The 22,500-nt window shown below is 35.5% G+C and overlaps 1 protein-coding gene across 1 annotated transcript in view; it reads left to right on the forward strand.

Moving 5' to 3' along the window:
* The window catches only part of LOC135202504 (ABC transporter F family member 4-like), a 73,858-nt gene that overhangs the window by 39,575 nt on the left and 11,783 nt on the right, over positions 1–22,500 (forward strand). Inside the window, exons 3-4 of the mRNA XM_064231932.1 lie at positions 3,286–3,555; positions 8,952–9,928. Of these exons, the coding sequence (XP_064088002.1) occupies positions 3,522–3,555; positions 8,952–9,928 (1,011 nt within the window). The 5' untranslated portion in view covers positions 3,286–3,521. The remainder of the gene's footprint in view (positions 1–3,285; positions 3,556–8,951; positions 9,929–22,500) is intronic.

The raw sequence follows: 22,500 nt of genomic DNA on the forward strand, positions 1-22,500 counted from the left end.
GAAGGGGGGTTGGGGGGGTGATAAGCTTGTGCCTAATAATTTTCTCTTGCACACTAGTGATTTTGCAGGTGTGTGGTGTATGATTAATTCGCTTCATTATGTTTTTCCTTGCGTTTTATTTGCTATTTTGACATTGTGAAGAGGCGTTCTATTTTCGCTTTATGTATATTTTTATTTATCTTTTATTTTTGGCTTTTGTTGATGATTTCTCTTGTTTTATTTGTTTTTATTTTTATTTTGTGAAGATGCTTTTTATTGTTGCTTTTGGTTTTATTTGTTTTTATTTTTATTTTGTGAAGATGCTTTTTATTGTTGTTTTTGGTTTTATTTGTTTTTATTTTTATTTTGTGAAGATTCTTTTTATTGTTGTTTTTGGTTTTATTTGTTTTTATTTTTATTTTGTGAAGATGCTTTTTATTGTTTTTTTTGGTTTTATTTGTTTTTATTTTTACTTTGTGAAGATGCTTTTTATTGTTGTTTTTGGTTTTATTTGTTTTTATTTTTATTTTGTGAAGATGCTTCTTATTGTTGCTTTTGCTCGTATTTATGATTTGTGTCTTTGCTTTTTAGCATTTTTTTTTTTTTTTTTTGGTAAAACATGCCTTTTCAGTTTTTCCTTTTTCTGTTGCATAATTATTTGATTTCTCGCTTACTTTTTTGCTTACGTAATCTCATTTTCTTTTTGTTTACATAATTTCCTGTCCGTAGAAGTTTCCCCTTTTCTTTGGTTTAAACTTGAGGGAATATTTTTATCTCAATTTTGTATTTTTATTTACAAAATATCGGCTTGCTTTATGCAAAAAGAATGCGAATAATTTACGGTTTCTTATAATATAAAAAACATTTTTCCTTAAAACTTAAAATTGTATTTATAGTATTCTCATATATATATATATATTATATATATATATATATATATATATATATATATATATATATATATATATATATATATCTATATATATATATATATTTCCAAATTTCAAAATATCCCAAAACTGAAACTTCAATAAATTTCCTATGAAAGATTAAAATCAGATCTAGAAAAAAACAGTAATTAGTGACTGAAGTACGACCCAAAATCAGTTAATATAATTAACTACTGTGGCCTGTGTGTGAACGACCTGTTGGCTAAATGTTCAGGTCAGTGTAATTGAAGTACGACCTCTTGATTTATGAGTACACAGAGTCATTTTTTTACCGAAACACAACTCTCTGAACTAAAAAGAATTGTTAGTAGTACGACCCAAAATCAGTAAATATAATTTGCAACAGTGGCTTGTGTACGACCTATTTGGCCAATACTTCAGGTCAGTGTAATTGAAGTACGACCTATTGATTTATGAGTACACCGAGTCATTTTATTTTGCTGAAACACGATTCGCTGAATTGAAAAGAATTGCAAGTAGTACGACTCAAAATCACCAGTAAATATAATTTGCAACCATGGCCTGCGTACGACTTATTGAGCTTATACTTCAAGTCAGTGTAACTGAAGTACGACCTAATGTTTTATGAGTACACAGAGTCATTTTTATTGAAACACGACCCACTGAGCTGAAAAGAATTGTAAGTATTACAAACCAAAATCATCAGTAAATATAATTTGCAACCGTGGCCTGTGTACGACCTACTGGGCCAATACTTCATGTCTAACTGAAGTACAACCTATTGGTTTATGAGTACACAGAGTCATTCAGCTCGAACCACGACCCACTGAACTGTAAATACACAAAATCATGTCGCTCTGGACTGGAGGAAGCGAACGTGACTCTGTGTCCTTTCTGTGTGTGGTGTACAAACCTGGGGTCATCAGACTTCAGATAGGCTTAATTTTCTTAAACTTTGCTTTCTTTTCCTGGTCTGTGGGACTATTTCATTTTTCTTGTAGGCCTATATTCTCTTCATCTCACGTCATTCAAAGGCCTATCTTCTTTTTCCTCTGTATAATGTTGGTCATTTCACTATCTTGACGCTTTCTTTCCTGGTCTGTAAGACCATTTCATCTTTCTTGTAGGCCTATTCACACCTATTTTCACCTATCGTAGGCCTATCCGCGTTCATATTCTGTATTGGTAATTCCATCATAACGCTTTCTTTCCTGGTCTACTGGACTATATCCACTTTCTTGTAGGCTTATTCTCTCTAACGCACATCTGTGAATGGCCTATCTAAGTTCATATTCTGTGCAATAGTGTTAAAATTCCTATTCGTTCACATCTGTCTACACCAACTTTCCTTCCAGCTGATGGCTCCGCTTCGGCTGTTCGCTGATCCTCTGACTGATGTAAATAAAATCAGCTTCGTATCAAGCGCACTGACGGCTTTGTTTACGTGTGGGGGCTTTTGACAGCTTGGGTTTTCTGCGCGCGCGCAAGCTCTCTCACTTTCCGAGACTTTTGGTCAATGTCTGGGCTGGGCGCGTTTATCAGACTTGATTCATTTCCTTGCATAAATACGTCAGTAAGTTGTTCAATATGTGATAGTTATAACTAAATTTATACAGAAGCGAGGCGTGAATTAATAATGGTTATACGGAAAGGTTTATTTACAGGTTTATAAATTGTACAGACACATACACGTACACATATACATGCATGTAAATTTTTTAGGATGCAAGTATCATCCAATGCCTCAGTATTAGGACTTTTTATTTATAAAAAATTCAACCCACGATCTATCTGTTGTAGTTGAAAACTGAATTAAATTTAGCTCAACCGAGGCTACTATTTTCAATTTTTTTTAATCCTCTCATATACAGTTATTCAGTTATCATATAACAAAGAAAACGCTAAGTGATTCAGTTATTCACTTATTAAATATTAAAGAAAAGGCTCAATGATTCGCAGTTATTCAGTTATATAATAAAGAAAACGTTAGGTGATTCACAGTTATCCAGTTATCATATAATAAAGAAAACGCCAAATGATTGACAGTTATTCAGTTATCAAATAATAAAGAAAGCACTGAATACTCATTTCTTAAAGTTATATGACCCACATACCAGAACAGGTTTACATAAAATGATAAAATGTACAGCCAGAAATTAATCATTATTACGTCCCACTGCCCACAAATAGTCTGAGATATCACCTCATTGAGCTTAATGATTTGACTGGTCCGATATGCGAACGCCCCAAAGAGCCCAGACACTATTCATCGCTTTCCTACGGCTTCAGAGAAGAAGAGGAACCAAAACAATCGCTTCCTCTTCTTCTTCTTCTTCTTGGTTTTCTTCTCGTAACTCCAAAAAACGAAACACGGGATCCGATTCCTTCATTACAGAGTGCCACCCGAATCAGGCTGATTCTCATCCTAAGTCACAGAGAGAGAGAGAGAGAGAGAGACAGACAGACAGAGAAAGAAAGAGAGATAGAGAGAAGGAGGTCGTCGGTGGTCGAACTCCGAGGGAGTGTTCAGTGAGTGACCTCTTCCAGCTCGAACCCGTGACCTTACAAAAAAAAAAAAAAGAAAGAAAGAAAGACCTATAACCTTCCTTCCCTCTCGGCCGCTACTTAACCATGGAGAAATCCGATCTGAATGGCGACATTGAAGGTATTGCCATAGTGTTTGTCATATTTCTTTTCTTCTGTGTTATTGAATTTTGTTGTTTCACATTGATTTGTTTATGCACAATTTGACTTTCATTTTGAAGTAGTTCCAGGACTTGATCAGATGGCATTGTACAGCTACGAAGGTGGGTGTGTGTGTGTGTGTGTGTGAGAGAGAGAGAGAGAGAGAGAGAGAGAGAGAGAGAGAGAGATAGATAGATGGATAGAGATAGATAGAGTAGAGATAGATAGATAGTAGAGATAGATAGAGAGATAGAGAGAGAGAGATGCACAATTAATTTTCATTTTGAAGAGTGAATTTGTTCCAGGACTTGAACAGATGAAAATGTACAGCTACAGAGGTGTGTGTGTGTGTGTGTGTGTGTGTGAGAGAGAGAGAGAGAGAGAGAGAGAGAGCGAGAGAGAGGTCAATGATTATAATATTGGTATGACACCGAAGCTCTTTTTGGGAACTTAACAAAGTTCACTTTCACGAATTCACATTCTAAAATTATGTGCCCCGTAGGGGGGGAACACCGTCAGTGTACCTCATGTGGTACACTGTAGGCATATATATATATATATATATATATATATATATATATATGTACTATTTTGTGTGTGTGCATTATACATATATGCAGCGATTTTTGAATACCATGAGAGAGAGAGAGAGAGAGAGAGAGAGAAATAGGTTAAGTGTATAATTATATTACCTCCTTTTTTAAAACTAATTCAGCGTTTAAATAGTGTTTCATAAGCATACAAATATTTATGAAGACCAGGAGAGAGAGAGAGAGAGAGAGAGAGAGAGAGAGAGAGAGAGAGAGAGAGAGAGAGAGAGAGAAGGGGGCATTGGGGGTGTGGGGGAGAATTAGTATATAATCCTATTATTTTTTTTTCTTGGAAAGCTTTAACTTCTTAAACAAGTTAATCTCGTTGGTGGCAGCAAAACATGAGTTCTCTCTATACCACAGATATTTCTTTTGTTCTGTTTAGTTCACTTTTCTCTCATTTAAAGATATTATGTTTTTGCTTTTACCTTGTTATACTTATTTATTTATAATTTTATTAGGTTACACAAAATTCATTTAAGATTTCTTCTATTTCCTTTTATTAATTGAAATAACCATTCCTATACTTTTGATGGGATTTTATTATTGCGTTCTTTATGTACAATTTTTTTTAGAGTTGTTGGTGGCCTCATGCCAGCACGGCCACTTTCTCCAAGGGCGGCCAGTAAAATGGTGTACCTGGGACCTTTCAGTCTGCTGTAGACATTTGCTGTAGTTTTTATTTATTTATTTTTTAATCATTACCTCGACCTTGAATTTGTATATGAAGGAGGGGAAACACTGCGTCATGAGAACAGAATTTAGGCCAAAGGCCAAGCTCTGGGACCTATGAGGTCGTTCAGCGCTGATAGGGAAATTGAGATTAAAAAAGCTTTGAAAAGTGTAACAGGAGGATAACTGAAGACAGAGGATATGAACGGAGGTACAGTAAAAGGAATGAAAGTGGTTGCAGCTATAGTAGATTCACATCAACCGTGCATCTGATGTCTAGGCCCGTCCCTTACGACGCTCCTGATTGGCTGTTGATAAGCCAATCACTGGGTTGGAAACTCAGTCTCTCTCGAGAGTTCACATGGGTAGGATGTATGTTCCACCTCTCCCGACAGGGGATACTTTTGAAAGACTTATATCCCTCAGGAGAGGTGGAGCATAGATCCTACCCTTGTGAACTCGAGAGAGAGACTGAGAGTGTCCTTCCAGCCCTGTGATTGGCTTATCAACAGCCAATCAGGAGCGTCGTAAGGGACGAACCTAGACATCAGATGTACGGTTGATGTGAATCTACTATAGCACATCGGACTAGCCTAAGTAGCTCCGGATATTTTCCTGTAGATTTTTGTAGTTAGCATTGTAGTAGAATCTGACCATTAGCAAAATCGCCATCAACTAAAGCATGGTTTGTGAAGACAATATCTTCATCTTTGTTGGAATGTGAACATATGTGAGTTTTTCTTTAAAATTTTTTTTTTACTTGAGATATTATGATTAAAACTTGTTAGTTTCGTGAAATTCGTTCAAATACGAGAAGCAATATGTTGCTATTATTTTAAAGAACTGATTATTATGATATTATATATTATATTAAATATTTATTTCTATTATTATTGAAACCTATTAACATGGAACAAGCCTACCAAAGGTCCATTGACTTGAAGTTCAAGCTTCCAAAGAATATTATTATTATTATTATTATTATTATTATTATTATTATTATTATTATTGGAACAAGCCCACCATAGGGGCCACGGACTTGAAATTCAAACTTCTAAAGAATTCTATTATGGTGTTCATTAGGAAGAAATAAGAGGAGGTAAAGGGAATTACAGAAAGAAGAGTCATTACTTATTAAAAAAGAAAAAAAAATAATAGTTAATGCTGCGTCTTATAAGTAAAGCGTATTAATTCACCTTTCTTAGAACAGACTCATTACCATTGAAAGTCAGTCATTGAATAATTCCTCTTTAACCTTTCCTATTAATATTGAAGACTACTCACTGAATACCCTTTCATAGAACCCTATACATTATCACTGAAGTTAATTCATTGGAGACTGCGCCAGCAGAATGGTAATAATTCTAGTGGAAGGTAATCTCTCTCGTTTCTGAGAACCTTCGTCTCTCCTTTTGCTAAAATAGTCTCAAACGACCCAGGGTGATTAGCAATCCATTCTGGGAGTCCGGTGACCTATTGAGAACTTGTGGATTGGGAGTCTTAATTGATTGCCGGTCTTGTGGCCAAGTTGATGGCAGTCAATCACTCATTATGGGTGGTTATTAGTCTGAGGAAACTTCCTCTTAAAAATCTTGTATTCGTAAAGGTCTTTCCACACTAGGAAACATTGTTCGCAAACAAAGTTTGGAAACTGTTTGCAATTTCAAACAATTTCGAAACTGTTTGCAAAGTTTGTTTGCGAACTTGGTTTGCAAACAATGTTTCCTAGTGTGGACAGACCTTAAGGAAATGCAACGGATAGGTCTAACGTATGTAGGTCTAGCCTTCTGTGCGTGGTGTGGCTACCTTTCTGGTTAGGCCTAACCCTTCTTGATTTTTAATTTTTCTTAGTTTCTTCGATTCTGGGCTAGAAAGGTGGATCTTTTTATCCAAGGGTTTTAATCTGGTGTTTATCCACCTAGGAAAGATCCAAAGAGGGTATTAGGGTATTATGACATTTGCCCAGTTGGTCTTTGATCTTTGAAATAATTTGGGATGTCGGTAGGAAGAATAACGAACGAAAATGTAAAATAAACAGTAGGGCAAAAAATCGAGGTCGCCAGTTTGTGTAGACATTATAGATGGAATGAGTACTTCGGTGATGAGCTTTGCAATGAGAGAGAGAGAGAGGGAAATCGTCGGCATACTGGTCTAGACTAGAGAAAAAGAGATCACTGATAAAGTGTATAAAACATAACAAAATAAACAGTATAAACAAAAGATATAGGAAATTACTGAAAACGTGAGAGAGAAAGAGCGAGAGAGAGATCACTGATAAAGTGTACTGACAATTCCAAAAGAGAGAGAGAGAGAGAGAGAGATCACTGATAAAGCGTACTGACAATTCCAAGACAGAGAGAGAGATCACTGATAAAGTGTACTGATAATTCCAAGACAGAGAGAGAGAGAGAGAGAGAGAGAGAGAGAGAGAGAGAGAGAGAGAGAGAGAGAGAGAGAGATCAATGATAAAGTGTACTGACAATTCCAAGACACAGAGAGAGAGAACACTGCTAAAGTGTACCGACAATTCCAAGAGCGAGAGAGAGAAAGATGACTGATAACGTGTACTGACAATTCCAAGAGAGAGAGAGAGAGAGATCACTGATAAAGTGTACTGACAATTCCAAGAGAGAGAGAGAGAGAGAGACTCAGCACAGACAAGCTAATGAAGATAGTCTCAAAACCTCACGACAAGATACGAGGTCATGTTTGGCGCTATAAATGATGATGATGATGTTTCTATAGTCATCTCTTCGTGTCTGGAGGAAGCGTGCGAGATTATAATATTATTGTTGTTTCTCCGGTTGTGGCTGTTGGGAAGCCAGAGAGAGTTGTTTTTCCTCCCCTTTCTCTCAAAGGATTTCTGTTTAACATTTTATTTCTTTTCCAGCGCTCTGACACCTCGGCGTTATTAGGCTGAGGTCTGGTTCACGAAACTACCCTTGCGTGTTGATATATCTCTATATCTTTCTCTATACCTATATGTTTGTCTACATCTGCCTTTATATATATATATGTATATATATATATATATATATATATATAGATATATATCATATATATATATATATATTATAATATTCCTCCATCGCGTATAGCATCTTTGATATATCTTACAAGTCTGTTTACAGTGTCTGTACATATTCTATGTTTTGTTCAATTTTAATATACTCCATAATATATAGATATATATATATATATATATATATATATATATATATGTATATGTACACACACATATATATATATATATATATATATATATATATATATATATATATATATATATATATATATATATATATATATATATTCCATCGTGCGTATTAGCATTTTTGATATATATTACAGGTCTGTTACAGTGTCTCTCCTATATTCTATGTTTTGTCAATTTTAATACTCCATAATAATAAATAAATAAATAAATATATATATATATATATATATATATATATATATATATATATATATATATATATATTATATATATATATATATATATATATATATATATATTTTTTTTTTTTTTTTTTTTTCCTCCATCGCGTATTAGCATCTTTGATATATATTACAGGTCTGTTACAGTGTCTCTACTATATTCTATGTTTTGTCAATTTTAATACTCCATAATAAATATATTTTATGTCGTTTAACAGAAGACATGTGAATGAATTGTTGTGGACACGAGAATGACATTGATAAATGAAATGCATCCAGGTGCCTGATAGTTTTATGTTTTGTTTCTGCTTGCATATGCAAGCGATAGACCTACAAGTGTTAGATTAACAAGCACTAGGCCTACCATTTGCAAATGTCCACAAATACAAGAATTGTAAGGGAAATCTTGATAGAGATCGGATGTGGAATGTTAGTTTTAACAGAATTAAAGAACAGTTATTTTAACATCTGCATATACAAGTGTTAGATTAACAAGTACTAGACCTACACTTGCATTTACTTACAATAGAAGACTAACAAGTACTAGACCTACATTTTGCATTTACCTACAAATACAGGACTTGCAAGGGAAACCTTGTTTGAAGATCGTATGTGAAGCGTTAGTTTTAACCGAACCAAAGAACGTCCACTTCTAACAACCACTCGTATCTTGCAGGGGACACTTCAGTCAGCCTCGAAGTCAACGGCGAGGTCAAGAGAGCTAAGAAGAAGAAGGCGGGAGGAGGAGCCGTCGTAGAGGACGACTCCGTCGCAACCGGCCAGGAATCGGACGAGGAGGAGGACTATAGCCAGCCGGAGATCAGCAGCAGGACCTCAGACTACGAGGAGGAGGAGGTCGTCAGCGCAGGAGGTCGGGTCAACGGCAAGGTCGACCAGCGGCGGCGGCAGCGGGAGGAAGAAGAGGAGGAGGAAGAAGAAGCAGAGAGCGACCAGGAAACCACCGAGGATCTCGTGAGCGAGAGGCAGAACGTTGAGGTCGTCTCCGAGAGCACCCAGGAGGTCGTCGAAGTCGTCGAAGAGGTCACAGAGTGCCAGGAGACGCTCGACGAGGTCACACAGGGGTCGGACGAGGAGGTAGAGGTCTCGGGGAGGGAGAGCGAGAGCGTCGACCTCCTACAGGAGGAAGCGGCTCCACCAGACAAGAGGAAAGTGATCGAGTACGTGGAAGACGAAGCAGAAGACGACCAGGAACCAGCGACCGAGGAGGAGAGCGCAGCCGAAGAGAAGCAGGACACTGAACCGGTAACTGAAGAAAGACAGGAAGAAGAGGAGGAGGAGGCCCAAGAGGAAGAGGAACAAGTGGTCGAAGTTCCAGAAGAGCCCGCCCAAGAGGAGGAGGAGCTTCTAGTCGACTGTGAACCGGAGAGCAAAGAACCCACCAAAAGCCTCAAGAAGAAGACCAAAAAGAAGGCACCTACTGCAGAAGTAGAAGAGGACGCCGAAGAAGAGGAGGAACTCAGGAAGCCACCGGAGGGCTTACACAGACGCAGGAGCTCGGCCGAAAGCTTCCAGAAGCTCAAGGACAGATTCAGCAACGGGACGAAGGTAGAGGAGGAGAACAGGAAGAACAAAGAGGACGAGAAGGGCCAAGGAGGAGCCAAGAACATCATGTCTGAAAAGAGCAAGAGATTCGTGAGTATTCAGTCGTTGGGGTTTTCTCGTTTTTTTCTGACGCTGTCTATCTATCTATCTATCTATCTATATGTCTATCTATCTATCTATTTGTCTGTTTCTATACACCTTTCCCTAAGGTATTCTCCTGATATAATTAAATTTCCACACAGATGTTTTGTGCTTGTGTATACAATAGCATAGTGATGAAAAAGCTTTAATTTTGTTCACATTACTATTATTATTATTACAAGTTTGATTGGCTGTTGACACAGGGCTGGAAACTCTCAGTCTCTCGAGAGAGTTCACATAAAAAGGATGTATACGTGTTCCACCTCCCCTGGGCTACGTCTTTCGAAAGTATCCCTCCGGAGAGGTGGAACATACATCCTGCTTATTGTGAACTCTCGAGAGAGACTGAGAGTTGCCTTCCATTCCTATGATTGGCTTATCAATAGTTGATAAGCCAATCACAGGGCTGGAAACTCTCAGTCTCTCTCGAGATTTCACATAGGCAGGATGTATGTTCTACCTCCCCTGAGGAATACGTCTTTCAAAAGTATCCCTCCGGAGAGATGGAATGTACATCCTGCTTATGTGAACTCCCAAAAGAGACTGAGAGTTTCCTTACAGCCCTGTGATTGGCTTATCAACAGTTGATAAGCCAATCACAGGGCTGGAAGGAAACTCTCAGTCTCTCTCGAGATTTCACATAGGCAGGATATATGTTCCACCTCCCCTGAGGAATACGTCTTTCAAAAGTATCCCTCCGGAGAGGTGGAATGTACATTTTGCTTATGTGAACTCTCGAGAGAGACTGAGAGTTTCCTTTCAGCCCTGTGACTGGCTTATCAACAGCCAATCAGGAGCGTCGTAAGGGACTGCCCTAGACATCAGATGCACGGTTGATGTGATTCTACTATAGATCCAAAGGTATATTAGCCTCTGTATATTCATGTATTGATAAACAGAACGTCAGAAATAATCTTATTAACGTCCGTATCGCCTATCAAAACTGATGGGAGGGGGAAGGGGGCGGGGGGTGTTAAAACTTGGCTCGTCAACACATATATCAACAAGATGACGGATATGAACAAGGGACGTATAGCTACTTACGAAGAAGGGATAGTGCCATATTATACTTTTGGCATTGATAACAGACGTCTTCGTCTGCCCAGCTATCAACTTGGCACTCCAGGCGAGAGAGAGAGAGAGAGAGAGAGAGAGAGAGAGAGCCCAAGGGCCATGAGATACCTGGCATCAGTTCGCAAGCTTTGAGCTGTCATCGACCTCTCGAGATGGTCCACTCCCGAAATGTCAAAAATACCGTTATGGATATGATCGCCCGATTGACCCACTGCGTTGTATGTGATTTGGGAGACCTCCAGATGATTACTCCGTATTATTATTATTATTATTATTATTATTATTATTATTATTATTTAGCTACTGAAAGTAATTGCTGCCTCAGCTGCATTAATTATTTAGAGGTTCTTCTCTATTTTCCTAATTATAGTTTTCTCAGTGATTTAGATGTTGTTTTCCAATGTATTATTTACATTGTCCAGAAATTGTTGTTGCGCCCGTGATTTAGATGTTGTTTTCCGAAATGTATTATTTTTATTATCCGGTAATTATTGTTTCGCCCGTGATTTAGATGTTGTTTTCCAATGTATTAGTTACATTATCCAGAAATTGTTGTTGTGCACCCGTGATTTAGACGTTGTTTTTCAATATTTTATTTACATTATCCAGATGTTGTTGTGCCCGTGATTTAGATGTTGTTTCCCAATGTATTATTTACATTTTCCAGAAATTGTTGTTGCGCCTGTGATTTAGATGTTGTTTTCCAATGTATTATTTACACTACCCAGAAATTGTTGTTGCGCCCGTGATTTAGACGTTGTTTTCCAATGTGGTTAGTTTACAGTTTGCGCCCATGATTTAGGAGACGTTGTTTTTCCAAATAAGTGTTTTATTTCAAAGTTATCCTGAAATTTTGTTGGTTGTGCACGTTTGATTTAGACCGTTGTTTTCCAATGTTTATTTATTTAAATTATCCTGAAATTGTTGTTGTGCCCGGTGATTTAGGACGTTTTTTGTTTCCAATGTCTTATTTACATTATCCAGACCAAAATCGTTGTTGCGCCGCTTGATTGAGACGTTGTTTTCCAATGTGATATTTACATTATCCAGAAATTCGTTTGTTGCGCCCTTGATTTAGATGTCGTTTTCCCAACCTTCTTCTTCTTGCGCCTGTGATTTAGACGTTGTTTTTCAATGTGTTATTTACAGTATCCAGAAATTGTTGTTGCGCCCGTGATTTAGACGTTGTTTTCCAATGTATTATTTACATTATCCAGGAATTGTTGTTGCACCCGTGATTTAGGTGTTGTTTTCCAATGTCTTATTTACATTATCCAGAAATTGTTGTTGCGCGTGATTTAGATGTTGTTTTCCAATGTCTTATTTACATTATCCAGAAATCGTTGTTGCGCCCGTGATTTAGACGTTGTTTTCCAATGTGATATTTACATTATCCAGAAATCGTTGTTGCGCCCTTGATTTAGATGTTGTTTTCCCAACCTTCTTCTTCTTCTTGTGCCCTGACAACTACGTGCTTGGACTGAGCGCCTTCAGGAAGTGGAGAGAGAGAGAGAGAGAGAGAGAGGAGAGAGAGAGAGAGAGAGAGAGAGAGAAGGGGGTTGGGGGAGACGTTGCTTGAGTTGTGCTTTGCAACAGTTCGTGGTCTGGGGAGGGGGGGGGGGGGCGACCGGTTGGCTGTTACTTATTGTCCGTGTCTGATGAACCCCCTGAACCCCAACCCCCACCCCCGAGTTCTTTCTTTGCAGAGGTATTTTGTGCCAATTAAAATTCTCTCTCTCTCTCTCTCTCTCTCTCTCTCTCTCTCGTCTCTCTCTCTCTCTCTCTCTCTCTCCTGCTCCTAGAGATATGTGAGCACACGATGTCTCCTCGGATGGACTAATTAATAAGTCTTTGAGACATCCTGATCCTTGTAACTCCTTGTAAATCTCTCTCCCTAGGCTGCTTTCAAAATCTTGTAGAAATGCAGTCTCTTATATCGCTATCTCTTTCCTTATCAGAGTCTTGTTCTTAACAAATGACAAAACCCACTGACAGATTTCTACTACTCTTTATCTGACAGTACTATTATGACCCACTAAAATACTACGTCCTGAAGTAAGATAGAATAGAACCAGTCGTCCACTGAGATGAGAATGACAGTATAAAAATCACAGACGGAGAGATAAAAATAAAGAAATAATAAAAGGGGGGGGGGGTTGGTTGTTGATTACTTTTTTGTTGCTTTTTATGACCTCGTGTGACCTACTACTTCAACATTTTATTACATGACCTGCTAATTCATCATTTTGATGATCATGTTACCTGCTATTTATTAATTTTCATGACCTCTTATGACCTACGGCTTCTCTTTTCATGACCCCTTTATGACCTGTGACCTACTATTTTTTCATTTGTATGGCCTCTTATGACCTACCGCTCATCCACTTTCATGACCTCATATGACCTACTGCTTATGACTTATGAACTCTCCTATTTCATGACATCATATGACCTACTGCTCATCCATTTTATGACCCCTTATGACTTACTACTCATTCCCTTTCATGACCTCATATGACCTAATACTTATGAATTATGACCTATCCAATTTTATGACCTCTCATGACCTACTAATCATCCATTTTATGACCTCTAATGACCTACTGCTCATCCATTTTCATGACCTCATATGATCTTCTACTTATAGACTATCCAATCTTATGACCTCTCATGACCTACTGCTCATCTAATTCCTATGACCTCTTATGACCTATTCATCAATTTCCGATGGAAAAAAAAGAAGGCAAAGTAGAATTGAACAGAATAACGTATATCCGTCCGCATATAGTTATGCAAGCAATATATCATATACATATACATATACATATACATGTACATATACGTACATATACATATACATATACATAACTGCCTTCATCTCACCGACCGCATCTCAAAGCACGACAGAAACTTAGTCATATTTAACCCTGTCATGGGATTCAGCATTGTCACTGTCCTCATTCGTGACTTCGAACCCCTGTCTCTACTTAACCTGCGTTGAGTGATAGCGTCCTCCTGTGAAGGCTCTCTCTCTCTCTCTCTCTCTCTCTCTCTCTCTCTCTCTCTCTCTCTCTCTCTCTCTCTAAGTAGCCATCTTGCTTGGTGAGACGTACCCGCGTGAAGTCACAATAATCAACAGATATCACAATGGTTTTAACATACGACTAGAATTTGAGAAATATCTAGAAGTGTTCGTGAACTATCGGTGATAAGATTAGTGTGAAAATAGTAGGATAAAGCGTCTTCTAAGTTAGTGTATCAAGTGTAATACTATAAATCAGAACAAGATGGCAGTAAGTTCCAACTGCGGGAAAAGGTGGCGTAATTTGGCGTGTCTAGCAGATTCGCAATACGATGAGGTAGCAGGAAGGGAACTGGCATTTCTCATCTATGAATCAGCAACAGTCCTAAACCAAAAAGATACAAAAGCATCATAGATATATTAGAAGGATATAATCCTTCAAACTGGAACAAATCTAATGAAAACATCTTGAAAATAATTGAAGAAGTTCCAAATAAAATCCAAGTGGTCAAGAGACTCATAAAGAAAATATACATAAACCAACATATTCCGACAAAGAAAATGAATAAGGTGAATCTTGTGAATATACTAATTGATGCATTAGGAAAAAGAATGCCAAAAGCATGCAAACTGTGTAGGTTTGGTATAGCATAGTCAATCCACAAAACCTAATCAGAAAATGTGCTGCATGCAACATTCCGACCCATCCACAGTGTGCTGAGGTAATACAAGATTTGAGAAAAGATACAAGAATTTTTTGTTCAACATGTCTATCATGATAGACAATGTTATTAAATCAAGATTGAATGTACAAATAGTTGAGGATGAAGAAGAAGAGAAAGAAGAAGAAGAAAAAGAAGAAGAGGAAAACGGAAGAGAAGTAAACAAAAATGAAATGACAGAAAAAAATAAGGAAAAACAAAGAACAAGATAAAAGTATGGATGCAGAGATACTCATTGATATACATATGAGGCAATAAAGCAGCATACCTACGAAGAATAAATTACGATATGACAACAGAAAAGCAAATCCCGAAGAGGCTCTACCCAGATCTATACAATGACGGGAAAGAGAAAAAAATAGACAAGAAAGACAAAATCTGCAACCTTTTGAAAAGAGGGAATTGCAGATTTGGAGAAAGATGTTACTACAAACATCCTAAGATATGTCAAAACTATGAAATATATGGTAAATGTGCATACTTAGATGGATATGGGGATGATTGCAGAGATCTGCATCCAAAAATATGTAAAAACCTAAAAGAAGGAAAAGGATGTAAGTTCGACAAAAAATGCAAATATATGCACCCTGTAGCCATGAATCATAATCAAATAAATAACCAACCAAGTAATAAAATCCAAAATAAGAAAGAAACAAATAAGAGAGAAATCAAGATATCAGGTAAAAGAGAAAAGCAAACCACCAATGAGATATGCAGAGGTGTCAGCAAAGAATTTCAAAGCATCAGCTCCGAAATTCTACTCAAGAGATAATAACTGTATTTATTATGCAAGAGGATATTGCAGAAACGGAGAAAATTGCAGATTCAGACACAAATGAATAATTATGATGAAGGAAGATCAATATTATGGAAAGTTGGATTTTTTAATGTCAGAATTTCTGGAAATGAAAAAAAGAACAACATACCAGAACAGAAAGAGACATGGGAAAATCCTTATTACTATCAGTATTAAATGAAGGAGAGAAAACACGCAAACCATCATAGTGATGAATGCGCAGGGTTTAGTTACGAGTAACTCAAAAAGAAAAATAGAGTACTTAGAAGAACTAACCCAAAATGAAAGAAAATAGATATAATGAATATAAGTGAAAACCTGGTATTGTCCCAGAGACTGGGAATGATGATCAATAAAAAAGGGTTCCAAACTTATAGATCAGATAGAAAAATAGGAATCAAGGGGGAACCGCAATATATGGGAAAGACAAAAAACAAGGAAAAATATATGAGAAATATAGTAACTCAGAATGTGAACTAATAGCGGTAGAATTTGAATCTGAAAAATTGATGAACATAGTAATATAGATAGATCCTAATACTAAAGAGTTTGACTTAATAATTGAAAAAATTGGATGATATATGTAGAAATCACAAGGACTGGACTATTCTCCTATCTGGTGACTTCAACTTTCCTTTCGTAGAATGGAAAGAACGAATAGGAGATTGTGGTTGTACTTATACATATAAAAAAGAGAGTAATAGTAGTGCAGAAGATAAGAGGCAATTTGAAAAGCTATTAGATATGCTACTAGAATACAACATTCACAAATAAATCACCTGCCAACAAGAAAGGAAAATACTTTAGACCTAGTATTTGTGAACGAGATGAATTATGTTAAAGAAATAATAGTTTATAATGCGAGTATTTCAGACCATAATGTCATAGAATTAACAGTCATTCCAAAAGCAAGTGAAAATAGAGATAAGCAAGAAATGAAAAAGTGGGAAGGATATGGAAAATACAACTTCTACAGTAAAAATATAAAATGGGTCAGAAATTAATGAAGAATTAAACAAAGATTGGGATAACATTTTCGTAAGTGATGACATAATAAGTGGGTAAATACGGAGATATTATATAAAATATTGGAGATAATAGTGGAAAAATATATACCGAAGAAGAAAAGTAACATCATTCATGCATACCAAAGAGACAGAAGAATCTTGTTCCAGAAAATCAGAAAGTGGAAAAAAGGTCTTGCAAAAGAAAAAAATGCATGGAAAGTTATAGAACTAAAAAGTAAGATAGAAAAATGCAGAAAAAAAGATTATACAATCAAAAGAAAATGAAAAACGGGACTTGGAAGAAAAACCCTATTAAATATCAAGCAAACCCCAAACTATTATACTCATATGCGAAGAAGATGAATAAAAGAAGAATAGAAATAGGCCCTCTGAGAATTGAAGGGAGATTAAAACGAATGAAAAAAAAGGAAATTTGCAACATACTGGGCAGAAACGGATATAAGAGAGCATTCCCCACCCCTAGAATAGATAATGAAGATAATGATATAGAAGTAAGGGATGAAAATAGTGAATATTTAGCTGACATAGATATTAATGAAGCTGATATTGTGCAGGCTATTAATGAAATTAAAAATGGAGCTGCTGCAGGGCCTGATGGAATTCCTGCTATTTTGTTAAAGAAAGTAGTTCATTCTATCGCAAAGCCACTTGCAATATTATTAAGACAAAGTGTAGATACAGGCAAGATATATGATGAGCACAAATTAGCGTATATTACCCCTACTTTCAAAAGTGGATCAAGACTAGAGGCAAGTAATTATAGGCCTGTGAGTCTAACATCACATATAATGAAAGTGTATGAAAAGGGTAATGAAGAAAAATATTATGAAACATTTAATAAAAAAATAATTTGTTTAATAAAGGACAACATGGTTTCGTACCCGGAAAAAGTACACAAACCCAACTGTTAGTCCACCGTGAAAACATATTCAAAAATATGAAAAGCGGAAATGAAACAGATGTGGTTTATTTAGACTTTGCAAAAAGCTTTTGATAAAGTAGACCATAATATATTAGCGAAGAAAATTAGAAAACACAATATCGTGGATAAAGTAGGAAGATGGTTAAAAGAATTTTTACACAACAGAAAACAGATAGTTATTGCAAACGACGAGAAATCGATGAAGCCAAGGTAATATCCGGTGTGCCGCAAGGTACGGTGTTAGCTGCAATACTGTTTTGTTTATTATGATGAAGACATAGACAATAATGTTAAGGATTCGGTAGTGAGTAGTTTCGCAGATGACACAAGAATAAGTAGAGAAATTACTTGTGATGAAGATAGGAACGCTCTACAAAGAGACCTTAACAAAGTATATGATTGGGCAGAGGTAAATAGGATGTATTTAACTCTGATAAATTTGAATCAATAAATTATGGAGACAGAGAAAGAAAGCTATATGCATATAAGGGACCTAATAATGAGACCATCACAAATAAGGAAGCAGTTAAAGACCTTGGTGTGATGATGAATAGGAACATGTTATGCAATGATCAAATAGCAACTCTGTTGGCAAAATGTAAAGCAAAATGGAATGTTGTTACGGCACTTCAAAACAAGAAAAGCTGAACACATGATTATGCTTTATAAAAACATAGTTCGTAGTCCACTTGAATATTGCAATATGATATGGTACCCACACTATCAAAAGGATATTGCACAATAGAGAGTGTACAAAGGTCCTTTACAGCTAGAATAGAAGAAGTTAAGGACCTAGACTACTGGGAAAGACTACAATTCTTAAAATTATATAGTCTGGAAAGGAGAAGAGAACGCTACATGATAATTCAGGCATGGAAACAGATAGAAGGAATAGCAGAAAATATCATGGAACTAAAAATATCAGAAAGAGCAAGCAGAGGTAGATTAATAGTGCCCAAAAAACAAATATACCAGGAAAAATAAGGAAAGCACACAGGACATTAATCCACTACGCACCAGCATCGATAATGCAGCGTCTATTCAATGCGTTGCCAGCTCATCTGAGGAATATATCAGGAGTGAGCGTAGATGTGTTTTTAAGAATAAGCTCGACAAATATCTAAACTGCATCCCAGACCATCCAAGATTGGAAGATGCAAAATATACCGGAAGATGTACTAGCAACTCTCTGGTAGACATTAGAGGTGCCTCACACTGAGGGACCTGGGGCACCCGAACAAGATGTAAGGTTTCTCCTTCAGTGCCTGGAGGACTTGGACACCTCGTTAAGAAATATATATATATATATATATATATATATATATATATCATATACATATATGCATATGATTTGTTGTTAAACGCAATTAATTGCTCATATAATATCTCTCTCTCTCTCTCTCTCTCTCTCTCTATATATATATAATAATAATAATAATAATAATAATAATAATAATAATGAACTTAGGGACCCCTGTAACGAGGCTATAATATTATTGACCATTAAAAGCCACAGTAGTACTAATAATAATAATAATAATAATAATAATAATAGACTTAGGAACCCCTGTAACGAGGCTGATATATTGACAATTAAAATTCACAGTAGTGTTAAACATAATAATAATAATAATAATAATGATGATAATAATAATAATAATGATAATAATAATCCATCGTACTTTGAGTTCGATCAAAACCTGGGAAGAGAGGAGCTTAGGAGAAATGAGAAGGAGATGATGAATAGTTAACGAGAAGGGAGAAATGAAGTTCGCTATGAGAATATGAGTGTAAACTAGAAGTGATAAATCTTAAGAATTCGTGAAGAATGAAGATAAAAGAAGGTAAAATGGACTATGATATGAGAAGGAAATGATGATGAGTAGGTAATGAGACAGAGAAATGAGTTGAGTGTTGGAACGTAAAACTAAGAATGATAAATTATATGAGAATTCGTGATGAATGAAGAGAAATGAAGGAAAATAGGAATTAGAGATACTTGAGAATGAATCTTGAATATTTCGACGATATTGCCGTGAATCTAGACGAGAGAGATTCGTGCCAGAGGATGAATCGCGTAGATTTACCAGCTCGAATCATGGGAGCAGCGAGTGACGTCATGATTCGCCTTGGAAATACCGTTTGTAGGGTAATTTAAAATGAAGTGTTAGATACTTTTAAAGAATTATAAGATAATTTTTTAAAATTAAGATAATTTTCAAAAAATTGTAAGATGATTAAAGGGAATGTAAGAATATTAATTTTTTTTATATAATCTTAAAAATTTTAAGATAGTTTTTAAAATTTTTAAGATAATGAAATAATGTAAGATAATTTATTTTAAAAGTTAAGATAATTTTTTTTAGAAATTTAGGGTACTTTAAAAAATTGTAAGATGATGAAAAAAATTGTAAGATAATTTTAAAAAAAGATGTAAGATAATTCAAACAATTGTTAGATAATTAAAAAATGTTAGATCATTTTTAATTTTTTTTAGATAATTTAAAAAAATAATATGGGTAAAATAATTTTTAAAAAATTGTAAGGTAATTAAATTTTTTTAAAGATAATATAAAAAAGATTATAAGATAATAAAAAAAGAAAAATACTGGTGAAACTTGGGGTGAGAAATATAATATAAAAGAAGAAAGATTCGGGTTACAATAAAAAAGACCAAAGACGAATAGGGAAGAGAATAAAACCAGCAATGAAAGAGGTAAAAGTTACCAAACGAAAGATAAAATGAAAGAGAGGAAGAAAGAGAGTTAAAATAATAAAGGAAATGTGAAACTCGAGATGAACAAAAAATATCATAATTTAAAAGAAAAAAGACTGAGAATAACATAAGATTCAAGACGACTAAAAATAGGGAATATCTTAGGGCTACAAGATATGACGGAAATAAAAATATAAGATGAGGAGAGAGAGAGGAATACCGTAGCACTAAAACAGAGGAGAATAAAACCAAGAGAGAGAGAGAGAAATAAGCAAGAGAAATAACCCCGCAAGGTAAAAGTAAGGCAGGAAATGACGTCACGCAGCCTGGCTTGGGTCAAAATTCGGGAAGGGGGCGATATTGAACTCCCCTGGAAATAATATGGACATTCCTTTTGGCTGTCTTGCGCCTCTGGAGACAGAGAGAGAGAGAGAGGGAGACGGAGATGGACAAAGGAGAGATAACGGAGGAGAGAGAGAGAGAGAGAGAAACGGATGGGTTCTTTTGGACGCTCAGGGCGCCGGTAAGGATAAAGGTTAAGTGTGGTTTATATATATATATATATATATATATATATATATATATATATATATATATATATAAAGGCTCCTCAGGCATTGGGAATGCTTAATAATATTTGGTATAATAGCAATTTTTCTGTGCATGCAAAAATTAAAGTGTAAGATAATTAAAAAAAAAAATTTAAGGTAATGTAGATTTTTTTTAGATATTTATAAAAGATTGTAAGATGCTATATATATATATATATATATATATATATATATATATATATATATATATATATATGTGTGTGTGTGTGTGTGTGTGTGTGTGTATGTATTATATATGTGTGTGTGCGTGTATATATATGAGTCATATCACATTACCGTGATTCATATTACACATCGAGCTACAAAATTGTCCTTCAATATCTAATCTCTTATCGACTAAAAAATTCCCCTTCGGTTAACATATATGAAAATATATTAATTCCTAGGTAGGAGCGGATTAGATATTAAAGGACATTGTTGCTCGATGTATATGCTATACTATACATACATATACATACATACATATATATATATATATATATATGTATATATATATATATATATATATATATATATATATATATATATATATATACAATATCTCAGGCAAAAGTCAAACGCAATTTAAGTATTCAAAGTGATCGATTCAGTCACCGAGAATAGTCAGTCACCCCATCCCCTCCCCTACTTCCCTCCCCCTCTCCCTCCTCCTCCTCCTCATCCCTCCCCCTCCATCGTCCCACAAGCCTCCCCCTCCCCCATTCACCGAGAATAGCCACCCCTCCCCTATCCTTCCTCCCACTCCTCTTCCTCCCCCTACCACAAGCCTCCCCCTCCCCTCACCTCCCCCCTCAACCACCAGGAAGCCTCATGACGTCACGAGAGGCGGAGGACAAGGTCGCATGAGACTGGGGAATTTCTGTGACCTGGAACCCCGACTTGAGTCTCATTGAGTCCAGGACAACGTTTGGTGGAAAGCTTTGACAGGTCTCCTTTGTTCGTTTGCATTCGTTTGCGTTCTTTGTTCTTTTCTTATTCGTGTGTGTTCTTTGTTCATTTTTAGTCTATTTTACTTTTTTGTTCATTTTTATATACTTTTATTCTTTGTTAATTCAGTCTTTTTTTTTTGTTCATTTTATTGACTTTTATTCTTTGTTAATTTTTAGTCGTTTTTGTTCATTTTTATTTTTTATTCTTTGTTTACTTTTATTCATTTTGTCCTTAGTTCATTTTTATCCCTGTTCAGTTTTTTTATTCATTCTTGTTTTTTGTTGATTCTTATTCAATGTTTGTTCTTTATTCTTTGTTCATTTTTGCTCTCAGTTCATTTTTATTTATCTTCGTTCTTTGTTCACTTTTATTCATTTTTATTTGTTCTGTTTCTTTCATTTTTATTCTTGTTTCTTTATATATATATTATATACATATATATATATATATATATATATATATATATATATATATGATATATATATATATATAGTATATATATATATATGTATATATATATACTATATATAGATATATATATATATAATATATATATATATATATATATTATACATACATACGTACATACTTACATACTCCCCCTCTTCAGCTTTATTATTCTGCTCCCTCAGAATTAGTTGGCGAACAATTCCAGACCGATAATCAAACAAGATCGTGATGAATATGTAAATATGTATAT

Source organism: Macrobrachium nipponense, chromosome 30 (assembly GCF_015104395.2).
Source record: "Macrobrachium nipponense isolate FS-2020 chromosome 30, ASM1510439v2, whole genome shotgun sequence".
Taxonomy (NCBI): Eukaryota; Metazoa; Arthropoda; class Malacostraca; order Decapoda; family Palaemonidae; genus Macrobrachium; species Macrobrachium nipponense.